This window comes from Myotis myotis, unplaced genomic scaffold (genome assembly GCF_014108235.1).
Source record: "Myotis myotis isolate mMyoMyo1 unplaced genomic scaffold, mMyoMyo1.p scaffold_m19_p_1, whole genome shotgun sequence".
NCBI classification, from domain to species: domain Eukaryota; kingdom Metazoa; phylum Chordata; class Mammalia; order Chiroptera; family Vespertilionidae; genus Myotis; species Myotis myotis.
The window spans coordinates 205,857,495-205,870,636 of record NW_023416313.1 but is presented as its reverse complement, the minus strand read 5'-3'; the positions used below and the strand labels follow the sequence as shown (position 1 = coordinate 205,870,636).

General features: G+C 41.1%; 2 protein-coding genes across 2 annotated transcripts in view; one reads left to right on the top strand and one right to left on the bottom strand.

Moving 5' to 3' along the window:
* Positions 1 to 987: 987 nt before the first annotated feature.
* On the bottom strand, positions 988 to 12,623 carry SAMD15 (sterile alpha motif domain containing 15). Its single transcript, XM_036295692.1, is given in 4 exon segments — positions 988 to 1,065; positions 1,186 to 1,398; positions 9,116 to 9,214; positions 10,590 to 12,623. Coding segments are annotated over 4 exon segments (2,247 nt in total). The 5' UTR covers positions 12,447 to 12,623.
* Positions 12,584 to 13,142, top strand: part of TMED8 (transmembrane p24 trafficking protein family member 8) — a 29,633-nt gene continuing 29,074 nt past the window's right edge. Inside the window, exon 1 of the mRNA XM_036314070.1 lies at positions 12,584 to 12,914. Within this exon, the coding sequence (XP_036169963.1) occupies positions 12,797 to 12,914 (118 nt within the window). The 5' untranslated portion in view covers positions 12,584 to 12,796. The remainder of the gene's footprint in view (positions 12,915 to 13,142) is intronic.

Sequence of the window (13,142 nt, the reverse complement as noted above, 5' to 3'; positions counted from 1 at the left end):
AGTCATGGGTAGACTCTGGCCTGAATTTTATTTTATAAAGGTCTAGCAGGTACCACATAAGAGCCTTTAAACAAACCTCAGCCCCTAGTTCATAAGGGTACTTCCATAGCCATGCTATTTGTAAGGACAAATACAAATCTAAAAACAGATTTAAAAAATATTTCTCTGATGCTGAAATATTTCTTTAGAAAACTTGTAATATAAATCCCTTTTCTCTGTTTTTGAGATGTATATAAATATTTTAAAAAGCTGAATAAGCCTTCTGACAATTTTATATCCCAGGACTGATTTTCTGGGGGGCCTTGGAGCCATCTCTGAAATGTGAACACCCGGTCTCCCTGAATCTGTGGGAGTTTAGCCTCGTGCCTGACTCCAAATAATAACTTCTTGTTTGTCATGGAGATGTGAGATACAGACAGTTAACATGTATGCAATATGTGCCTGGCTATATAAAGGGGTGATATTTCTTTGTCTTTTCAATCTCTTTAGCAGCTTGCTTGTGATGTGTATCACAGTCTGATTTAATACTCATTCAATAATAAAATAATTTTTTTTAAAAAAATACATTTTTTATTGATTTCAGAGAGGAAAGGAGAGGGAGAGGGAGAGGGTGAGAGAAACATCAATGATAAGAATCATGGATTGGCTGCCTCCTGCATTCCCCCACGTGGGAGTTGAGCCTGTAACCTGGGCATGTGCCCTGACTGGGAATTGAACCATGACTTCTTGATTCATGGGTCCATGCTCAACCAGGGAGCCATGCCAGCCGGGGCAAAATTGGGTTTTTTTAATTGATTTTTTTTTTTTTTTTAGAGAGTGAGGAAGGGGTGGGGGCACAGAGAGGGACATCGATTTGTTTATACATTCATTGGTTGATTCTTGTATGAACCCTGACTGGGAAACAAACCGATAACCTTGGTGTATTGGGACTAAGCTCTGACCAACTGGCCTACCCGGCCAGGGCATTATCTTTATTCTAATGACAGTCTAAATTGAAACAAATACAGGAATGTGCTGCGAGTTGGCGACAGATCTAGGAATAGTGCCAGGAGTTCTACTCTGATTCTTAATGAGGAGGAGAAAAAGAAAACCCAAAAAGACCACACTTCTTCCACCAAGTAATTTAGTTTGATCTTTCAAGCTAAGTGAAATGGCTTTTCTCTGTGGCTCAGTATAATAGAATGCCTAATAATCGTCAGGGGCAGTTATTTTCGGCTCATAATCTTGTAATCCTGCTGTTTGCACAAATTCAGAATAGGTCAAGGAATCAGATGTTTCCCCAGTATGACCTTTTTGTTCTAAAAATAAGCCAATATTGTCCCTATGGGGAAGACGGATGGAGCGTTTAAATAATGGTTCTTCAAATCCCAGTAGTTCCCGCGTGTGCCGAGAAATTGCCTGAAATACAAGGATAATTTTTTAATGGGACTAACCTGAAAATACAACTAAATCAAAGCAGTTCTACTTACTGTCATAGGCCTTTTGAATGCTAACCTCTTAAGCTATTTCTATGGGAAATTTAAATAATGAAATAACACTTTAAAGGCTTACTAGCCTGACCTTCTCTAACAAAGATCTTGAGAAACATAACATGATTTCTCTTTTTAAGAGTCCTATTTAAAGGTGTTTCTAGGCCCTTGCATGGCCACGGATGGGTTAATTTATTTTCTTTTGAGCAATCTGACCAATCATCTGAGCAAATAATATGTTCAGATTAGGAGCCCTGACTATCTCTGGGAAGTTTAATAAATAACTTGTCTATAGGGAGCTCAGTTAATCTACAGTTATAAGACTGTAAAATTCATGCCACAGACCACTCTAAACCTGATACAAAACTGCCCATTAGCCATATATTTCAGATAGGAAAGATAACTTTCTTCCCAAATCTTACTTGAATTGGTTTTGTTTACATTCTAGAGATGGTCTGTGGGTAAAAGAGTTGCCTTGCATTTCCAGTGGGACTACTAATTAAGGTCTGTGGCAAGGGGTTTCTAAGAGTTCAGATCCACATTACTACAGGTGGCTTTTAAGAATTCTCATTTATAACGGATGTTGCTACATTGAGCACCTTGCTTGGTCAGCACCTCACCCTGACTCTCCTTTTGAATGTCCCTTAGCAGAAGGAGTTATTTCACAAATTCATTGAGGTTTACAGAAATGTGCCTATTGTAGGCCAAGAGGGTCCAGTATTGTTTAATATTCTAATGTAGAAATGAAGTGTGTTGTAAAGCAATTAGTTACATGTGGAATCAAGAAATATAATCTGATCATTTCTCTAATTCAATGATTCTTAAAGTATATCTGAGGTGTACTGATGGACCATGAGGGCTACAAACTTATCTAAAACTGTGAGTTCTTTCTTTAATTTTTATTAATAACAAACAATAGACTTTATTTTTGCCTAAGAGTTAGAGCAATTTACTAGTAACTTGAGTTAGGAAGGATTATTAAAACTATGTATTCAGGAAGATTAATATTAGAGTTTTCCAAGGATTCTTAATTCCATATTCTAGGATGGTGGCCCATACTCGATGCTTGCAGAGCACCTACTTCACATGGTCTCAAGTAGGAATTTGTATCACCTATAGTTTTCAAGAAGATTCTAATTATTCCTATATCATCATTGTATTGTGTGTTGATCATGATTTTCAAAGGATGCTATTTTTGCTTTTATTTGTAAACTACTAATAGTTTTGCATCATCATTATCAATTTATTAGATACTGCTTAGTTACCTTATAGTAGCAGTGCTCACTTGCTTAATAGAAACCTAAGATTTATTTTTTTTTGTTGTTGTTAATCCTCACCTGAGGATATTTTCTGCACTGATTTTTTAGAGAGAATAGAAGGGTGGGGGAAGAGACAGAAAGAGAGAAACAATATATAAGAGACACATTGATTTGTTGCCCCTCGTACATGCCCCAACTAGGGCCAGGGATCGAGTCTTCAGCCCGTGGGCTGACACTCCAACCACTGAGCAAAACGGCTAGGCCCCTGTGAGTTATCTTAATTAAACCTAAAGACATGATTGTTGTGATTCAAATATGAATCATCTATACTATCATTATTAGAAAACATGTATAATTCCTTAAAATCTGCTTGTTGATTCATATAACAATGTGGATTAATTAAACGCATTTTGCTAAAGGAAAGAAGCCAAAGTTAAAGGCTATGTACTATTTGATTCCATTTATGTGACATCCTAGAAAATTCAAAAAGTGATAAAAAACAGATTAGTGGTTGCCAGGGACAGGAGGGATGGGCTGTCTACAGAGGGTACATGGGAAATATTAGGGAGATAGAACTATTCTGGATACATGACTCTGTGTATTTGTCAAAACCCACAGAACTGTACACTATAAAAGGTGACTTTATGCAAGGTTTTTTTAAAGTACATTTTTATTGATTTCACACAGAGAGGAAGGGAGAGGGAGAGAGAGAGGGAGAAACATCAGTGATGAGAGAGAATCATGGATCGGCTGCCTCCTGCATGCTCCCTCCTGGGGATTGAGCCCGCAACCCAGGCATGTGCCCTTAACTGGCATCAAACCCGGGACCCTTCAGTCCACAGGCCAACGCTTTATCCACTGAGCCAAACTGGCTAGGGCTATGCAAGTTTTTAAGGAGCCAGGATGTTGTGGTAACCCTGATGGCATATATGAATCAAATGAATCTAACTGTACTACAACGTAAGACATAATATCATTGAAGGAGGTAGGGAAGAAAGGAGATGACTTTGAAAAAACATTGCTTTGTCTAGGTAGTGTAAAGCTAAGGACAAAAACCACTGCACACAACACTGTGCTCTATCTGATAAATGTGTTTCTCATAGATACATATTTACAGATAAGGAGAGCCAACTTCTCACTGTCAGAGAAAGAAGTTATAAAAAGCAAAGGGGAATAGGGAATACGAAGGATGGGAAGGCTGGAATGAACCCTGTGGTGCCAGACTAGAGTCAGAGATATTAATCAGTATGAACTCATAGTACCAAAAAGTACCAAAAAATGCAAATAAAAATAGGGGAGCATGCAAACAGGACACAGAGAGCCAATGATAGAGTCCCAAATGGGGGAGAAGGGACAATTAAGCATTGGAGAGAGTTCTTTTTTTATTTTAATTTTTATTTATTGATTTTAGAGAGAGAGAGAGAAAGGGAGGGAGAGAGAGGAACATTGATTTGTTATTCCACTTGTTTATGCATTCATGGATTGCTTCTTGTATGTGCCCTGACCGGGATCAAAACCATAACCTTGGCGTATCAGGACAATGCTCTAACCAGCCAAGCTACCCGGGCAGGGCTTACAGAAGAGTTCCCTAAGAAGAGTTCCAATTAAACATGGAAGGGCTCTAGCTGGTTTGGCTCAGTGGATAGAGTGTTGGCCTGTGGCCATGGAAGGGTCCCGGGTTCGATTCTGGTCAGGGTTGCTGACTTGATCCCCAGTAGGGGGTATGCAGGAGGCATCCGATCAATGATTCTCATCACTGATGTTTATATCTTTCTTTCTCCCTCTCCCTTTCTCTCTGAAATCAATAAAAGTATATTTTAAAAAAACATGGAAGGAATGAGGGAAATAGAAAATCATCATTAGAACAACATAGTAATAACTGCTGCAGGCAAGATCCATTGATGAATGCTAAGATTAGTAAGTACAACTTGAAGGAGAAACAGGATATTGCCACAATCTCAAACTATCTCCTCCAATCTATTTATTACAGTGGTAGTTTCACTCTATGTCCATAAACTCTTTGATACTCTTCCCTTCAGGAGGTGAAGCTTATTTCTCTTTTCTTTGAGTGTGGGCTGGATTTAGTAACTCACTTCTAATGAACAGAATATGAAAGGGAAACACAGTAACTTCACAGTGAAGAAACCTGGCAGATACCACCTGAACCAACTGATCAAGATAAACATCTCCAATGATGAGTTGTGTTGATGTCATGGACTGCCTGAACTTAGGAGATGAGAAGGGCCCTTCACCTCTGTGATAGTCTTTCCCCCCAAAGCATGGGAAACATGGTTCAAACTAAAATGCCTGACTGCTACTCTTCAAAGTGTCACGATCATGTAAGACAACGATCGATCAAGAAGCTGCCACCTATTGGAGGAGACCAAGGAAGCATGACAGCTAAATGCAAGGTAGTATCCCTGATTGGACTGTGGAACAACAACAAAAGGGCATCAGTGGAAAAATTGCAGAAATCTTTTTTTTTTTTTAAATATATTTTATTGATTTTTTACAGAGAGGAAGGGAGAGAGATAGTTAGATACATCGATGAGAGAGAAACATCAATTAGCTGCCTCCTGCACATCTCCTACTGGGGATGTGCCCGCAACCCAGGTACATGCCCTTGACCGGAATCGAACCTGGGACCTTTCAGTCCGCAGGCTGACGCTCTATCCACTGAGCCAAACCGGTTTTGGTGCAGAAATCTTAATAAAGTCTGTAGTTTGTTTAATCATGCTGTACTGATGTTAATGTTTTAGTTTTGACAGACCATGGTTACCTACTGCAAGAAGTTAATATTGAAGAGTATGCAGAAACTCTCTACATTATCTTTGCAACTCTTTGGTAACACTAAAACTATTTGAAAATTAAAAGTTAAGAAACTATTTTTGTCTAGTGATAATTTAGGACATGTAATGAATTTGTGCTATTTAAATAGTTTGCAACAAGGAAATTGCTGAAATCTTATAAAGCTTATACAGCTATACTTTGTAATATGAAATCATGCATACAAGGAATAAGCAATCCATCTACATCCTACAAATATTTATCGTAGAGTTCTTTTGTTCACTTTTTGGAGAGAATAGTTAAAAATATTTTGAGAATTAGAAATATTAGAATATTTGAGAATTAGTTAAAAATATTTTGAGAGAAAGGTGAAATAAGTCTGATGCTATCTTGTCTAGCTCATCCCTAGAATAGGATTGGCTTCCTTATCCCCATTACCAAGGCAATGCATTGCTACAAAAGGGAAAGACTGGACAATGGTTTCTAGAGCTCCTCTGGCCAGGTGAAGAGTTGGTGCTTCTTTCCTCTTGCACTCTTCACCAGTCTCATTTACACATTTACCTTTTCTCTGTCACCCAAGTGTGTTGTAGGAAGGGCAAAGGGAAAGGTGAGTTATTTCTGCAGGTGAAGCATGAGTAATTGCCAAATTAAGGAAGTTGAAGAGAACAGAAACTGGCCATTATGAACTGTAAGGCTTGTGAATGTGGTACATAGTTCAAATGTGGTCCCATTTCTCAGCAACATGTTCAGAATTCTTTACTCTCAAGCAACCTGCTCTCCCCTCACTCCCCACCTCTCCCAAAGCCCACGAGTGGGGGAGAGAGCATGAAAAAGATAACTTCATTGCTTGGGCATTGTTATGGGATAAACTGTGGATGTACTTGGTACTATAATTACAACAGTGGGAATAAATATGCTTGGTATATCTATAAGGAAGGGAACTATGGCATAACTAAGTTCAGGTGTGATCTGTAAAAAGTTACCTGTGTCAGACTGTATAATTAGCTTTTCTATGTGGATCTAAGTGTCAAGCAAAGCTTATCCAACATATCTTTGAATGTCTTGATCTTTATGTTACTCTAGTGACGTTAAGGAGCAGCCACATTTGTCTGGTGATTTTGATAATAAATATTCCTAAGTTTGCTTATTCAAACTTCTTGGGATATTAGACCACTGGGTTCATCATTTACTCAAGGATTTCAGAAGATTTTAAAGACCTCTTCTTACAAGACCAGAAAAAACACAATTGGAATTTTCATCATTGCATGTTGATATTGTACTTTTGGAATCAAAATGTCAAGGCGGCAAGATGAATCAGCAGACTCTTAAATAAGCTTTCTATATATAGGAAACCCTAAGTGACCAGTCGACCAAACAACCGAAGACCATACGACCATTTGACCGGTTGCTATGACGCGCACTGACTATCAGGGAGCAGACACTCAACACAGGAGTTTCCCCCTGGTGGTCAGTGTGCTCCCACAGTGGGAGTGCAGCTCAGCTGACCAATGGGCGCCAGGTGCTGGGCTCATGGCTGGTGAGTACCACTGCAGCTGCGCAAGTGGCAGCGCTACTGAGCTGTGGTGGCAGCAGGCACAGCAGAGCTGGGATGAGTGGGAGTGGTGCAGTACCCCCTGGGGCTTGGGCTCCTCCTCGGCTGCCTGCCATTTGTACTACTACATCCCTGGGGGATGTCAGACTGGTTCGGCCTACGGGGATGGGGCCGAAACTGGCAACCAAGGGATCTGGATTATGAGAGGCCACAGGCCAGGCTGAGGGACCCCACCAGTGCACAAATCTGTACACTGGGCCTCTAGTTTTATGATAAAAAGGTAAAATTCTTGGTACTTAATGTTTCAGAAATTTGGATTACAAGTTACTATTTTGATAATTTTGTTCTTTACTTTTATTTAGAAAATTTAGTATACTAAAAACACAAGTGGGAATTAGAGCTCATAAATACAGTCACATCATCTTTGAACATAAAAAAAACAGGATGTATCTGGTAGCACTTGTAGCTATGTGAGGGCATGGTGGGAAATACCAATTTGTCATAAGTAGTCCTTTTCTACATCATGAACATGAGGTTCAGGTTATAAAATTGCTCATTTAGATAGGCAATATAGGATTGTGGTTTAAATAGAGTATGGTATGGGAAGTCACACAAAATAGATTTGAATCCTGGCTCTTAAATTTACTATCTAGATAATCTTGTGTAAGTTGCTTCACTCTTCTGGGCCTCAGTTTTCTCTTCTATAAAATGGGGATTAAGTAATATAATACATATATGGTACCCAACACACAGTAAGCACTTAGAGAGGATAATTATTAGTAGAGTTCAAGAGATTAAATGTTCAGTTAGAGCTATGTTTTTAATAATTTAAAGGGTTTCTTTATATCTTGTTGGAAAAGGGGTTAGGGTATTAACAAGTATTAATTTTCTTATTTTCTAAATCATGTGGTTGATGGAATTATATGGTTCTAAGGCCTGATCAAAAGTCACCTAGGGAACAGAGTCCAGGGTTTACCTTAGATGTAAAGAATCAAAATCTCTGGAGTGTGGAGCCTAGGAATCTTTTTATAAAAATCTCACTTGATTTCGAAGACTATCTGAGTTTGAGAATTACCGAGGCAGAACCATTTACAGGCAATAGTGTACTGAATGAAACCACGGGTATGTTGGGGAATATTAAAGGAAAGGGTATAAATGATATTATATGTGTGAGGCTTTGTAAACTATCAAGCACTAAAAATGAAGGGTACTGTTATGCAAAGAAGCATGATCATGGACTGTTGGTGCTAGAAAGATCTTAGGAAACTGAGGTCCAGAGAGGTGAATGTAAGTTGTTTTTCAAGTTAGGTAGCAAAGGAGGCAAAACACATTTGGTGTTACGGAAGTGCCAAATGGATGTCAGAGACATAAAATGTATAGCTTGGGAGGAGAGGTTACTGTGACCTGGGAAGGTCAGGAAAGACTTCTTAGGGAAATGGAAATTGAGCTGGGTCCTAAGGATGATTAAGATTCATATTAGTCTAACAGGGGAAGAGGGAACCAAGCAAGCTGCAGAGGGAAGAATGCAAAGGCCAGGTTTGTGAGGGTGTGAGTTAGACCTGTGAGGCTGGAGCAGAAGACTCATGTGGAAGAGTGGTGGGGAGAGAATGGCGGTTGGAGAAAACTTGTGGAGGACCTCGAATCCTAAACTAAGGAGCTGAAACTATATCGTAGGCAGAGGGGATCCAAAGAAGGGTTCTGAGTAGTATATAAATGGTTGGAAGGCGAGAGTTTAAAAGTTGTGCCTTTGAGTCCAAAGGGCCTACAGACAGAGGCTAAAAGCAGGAATATTCTAGTCATAAGGCAATAAAGATCTTACCAAGTGGGAATGGAGAAAAACAGATGCTATAGGAGGAACTGACGTTCATGGGAACTTTGTGGTGATCAAAGGAGAGAGAAGAAGAAACCACGGTGAGCCTGGGGGACTGGGAGTATACTACTACTACTGACAGAAATAGGAGGCCAGGGGAGAAGAAAAGGAGGTTGGGTAGAAGATAGACAGCAGCATTGTCACAGTGCTCTATGGGGAAACTTGATACACCACTCACCTTCATGTCTTCAAAATCTGTTATCCCTATCTGAGGGAGGTTTGAGCAGTTTACATGAATGAGTTTTCGGCCACTGATGAAGTTTGTGATAAAACACTCCTGTCAGTACAATGAGAACATCACTCAAAAGATGTACAACAAATGGAAAGAATGAAGGAAGGGAAGAAGAGAGGGAGGGAGGAAGAGGAAAAGGGGGGAAGGTAGGAGGAGATAGAGAGAGAGAGAGATGGAGAAGGGAGGGAGGAAGGGAGGGAGGAAAGGAGGAGAGAAGAAAGGTAAGGAATAAATCATGTTTGTCTCCCATTATACACTGAGAAATTTTTTTTTAAAATATATATTTTATTGATTTTTTACAGAGAGGAAGGGAGAGAGATAGAGAGTTAGAAACATCGATCAGCTGCCTCCTGCACATCTCCCACTGGGGAGGTGCCCGCAACCCAGGTACATGCCCTTGACCGGAATTGAACCTGGGACCTTTCAGTCCGCAGGCCGATGCTCTATCCACTGAGCCAAACTGGTTTCGGCAACTGAGAAAATTTTAAGTGTAAATTTACCCTACCAGACTGCTGTACCAATTTTTCAGTAATTTCTGAATCTGCTGCTATACCACTGTACTTAATTTTCGGTACTTTGCCTAGACCTATTTTCTACAATGTCTCCAAGTTCCATCTTATTCTAACCACTTGTTTGCATGTAACTAACATTTTTCTATAGCATGTTGATTTTTTCTCTTTAATGCTCAGGAGCCCAGGTATAGGGGACAGTTAGGTTCAGGGCCTCAGGTCTGGTATGGTTTAGTAATAATCCTAATAATCCCACATATTTTCCATCTAAATTTTTGATAAAATTTCATACTCCTTAATTTTTTTTGGCATGATACAACCAGTAGTTCTTTCATGCCTCAATTACATTAAGTACAGGGTTACATAAGATTCTAGATCTTGTATGGTTTTATTGTAGCCTAAGAACATAGTTGGCATCAATGAAATGAGGATTCACTCTATCTTTTAGATAAAACTAATTTTGATTAATTGGCTATTTAAATTAGTACTGCTAGGTGCTCATGATATATATAACATATTTGGGATACTTAAGATCAATAATACAAGTTCAAGTTAGGGAGCTAAAATAACTTCACAAAGAACCAAAACGTCTACCTTGAGTGAAGTCTATTAAAAAATACAATTTTTCTATCAAAAGAGGCCTGTATAAATTTCTTAGTCTTTATTCAAGGATTGCAGAGAAATAAAGTAACTGTAATGAATAGAAAAAATCATACAAATGTGACTCTCCCTTCCTGTCCCAAAATATACATCAGTGGAAAGGCCAAAATTAAAATTCAAGTTATCGCTACCATAGTCCAGGACATTTCTATAATCCTTCTAGTAAGGCAGAGGCAAGAACTCAGGTAAGGTAGAGGAATGAGAGGTAGACAGATGAGAGTATGATTTCAAAAAATGTTATTTTTGTATACCTTGTATTGAGGGAAGCCTAATTCACTAATCCACTCTGCAACTTTTTCTGGGCTCCAGTTAAGATACTCAAATTGTAGCTCAGTCCTTTCATTTTGCTGGGTTTCTTTTTCATCCTCCAGCATTTGGAACAAATCTAAAACTTCTTCACTCAAGGACTCACTTAAATCCCTCTGCGAGTCTGAGGAATATAAGTCCTTACTGGTAAGCTCATACTCTATTAGGTGTTCTTTTGAAAAATCATCATCGATATTTACTGACTCTACTTCTCTTACTGTGAAAGAGCTTATGTCTTTAGTAAGTTTTTTAGTTCCTTTTACTAATGACTTTAGATATTCAGACTCCTCCAGATCATCTTCATCTACAAAATGCTTAAAACTGGTTGGTTTTGGCTTATCTTCCTTGGTAAATTTATCATGTGTCTCTCGTCCAAATAGTGGTTTGGCTTTATCTGGTAACTCTAAATCTTTATCCTTAGTTGGCTCTCTTTGTGTCTTCTTTTGAAGCTTTGATTTGGTGTTCTGTAGTGGCAACTGAGGAGTTGATTTACTTGGGGTTTCTGATTCTTTCTTTAGAAACCATGGTGTAGTCTGTTCTGGAGGCTCTAGACCTTTCTTTTCAGTTGACTCACTCGGTATATCCTTTGATTTGAACTTCGGTGGTGGTGCTAGTCCTATCTCAATTGATTTTCTTTGCTTATTTTTTATAACTGTTGGTTCAGTATCTTCTGGTGGTTCAAGAACTTTCTCCAAAGTTGACTTCCTTTGTGTCTCCTCTTGAATTTCTGGTTTGGTCTTTTCTGTTGACTCCAGACCTGTTTTCTCAATTAGTGTTCTTGATTTTTCCTCAGGAAACTCTGATTTTATCTCTTCTAGTGGCTCTGGAACCTTCCCCTCAGTTAACTTCCTTTGTGTCTCAGTAGACTCAATTGGTTTCTGGTCTGGAAACTCTGGTTTAGTCTGCTCAGTCCCTTTTTCCTTAGGTGGTTTTCTTCCTGTGTCCTCTGCAACCTCTGGCTTAGTCTCTTCTGGAGGCTTTAGACCTGCCTCCTTAGTAGACTTTATTGGTTTCTCTTCTGTAAACTCTAGTTTGGTCAGCTCAGATGGTTCTGAGCTTTTCTCCTCAGATGACTTTCTTTGTGTCTCTTCTGGAAATTCTGGAGTGGTCATCTCTGGTGACTGTAGATCTCTATCTTCAATTACTTTTCTTGGTTTCTCACTTGGAAATTCAGGTTTGATCTGTTCTGAAGGTTCTTCATTTTGCTCTCTAAGCAATTGCTCTGGAACCCCTAGTTTGGTCTCCTCTAGTAACTCTACTCTTGTCTCACTGATTATGGCTTGGGGAACCTCAGACTCTGTTTCCTTTGGGAGCTCTAGATTTGTTTCCTGAGCTGACTCTATGAACACACCTTCTGTAACATCTGGTTTGGTCTCCTCTGCTGGCTTTAGATCTGGCTGCTCCTGTTTTTCATCCATAGGGACCTCCAAATCCTTGAAAAGCTCTCTTCTCATCTCTCTGGATGTCTCCAACATTACCTCTTGGGAGATCCCTATCTCAGTCCCGTTAGAAAGACCTATCTCTGACTCCTTGAGAATCTCTTCCTCTGATATCTTGGTTGATTTTAGGTGTGGGTGTATAGTCTCGGCACTTTCTGGCGTCCGGTCTTTCAACTTCTCTTCCTTCGTCTCTGGCTGTGGTTCTTGGTGGATCTCTTCAAGTAGCTTCAGGGCTGTCTTTGCTGTGATGTCTGGTTCAGCATCTTCATCTATTTTAGGAGGCCTAGGTTGTTTTGGTCTCTCAAACTCCAGGTCTTCATTTTCATCCGGGCCAGAATCATAATCTTCTGGGACTTCAGCCATGGCGCAGATTAGCCAATGCGCCCAGGCCTCCTAGCAACCCCAACTTCCGATAACGTCTCTATGGATACTATGACTTCCGGCCGGGTCTTCCCGGGTCTTCCCCAGGTTTTGTTTGTTCTCACAGTCCCGGACTTTAAAAACCTGCCATCAAAAGCACGCCGTAATCCTCCCCACGTCCGCGTTGCCGGCCCCCTCTGGCCAGAGCTCCCGCGACCGCTCGGGGCGGGCGCGCTGCCCCTTCCGGCCTCGGGCTCCGCTCGGCTCTTCCCGGCGCGTCGCGGCCGCGGGCGCTCTGCCTTCGGCTCTTTCCGGAGCCACTCGGGCGGCGGAGGCACTGGCGGCGGCTGCAGATGTCGGACTCCCGAGCGGCTGAGGGGCCGGGCTTCTGGGGCGCCGCAGCGGGTCGAGAGCCGGCGGGCGGCATCGGGGACGTCCCGGGAGTGGAGGGGAGCCAGGCGGCCGCCTCAGGTACGCAAGGCCGGGGAGCCGGCGGGTGGGCGCCGCCCGGCCTCAGGGCCCGCACCTCGGCTCCGGGCTCGGCCGCGCTCTGCCCCCCTGGGCAGCCCCTTCGCGCGTGGAGCCCCAGCCTTGGCTTCTGTTGGGGCCACGCTTTTGGGGGCCGCGACCGCCGACCCCGCCACCCTCTCCCCGGCGGTGGTCTGCGCTAGAGGTTATTTTCTACTCCTGTTTCGAAAT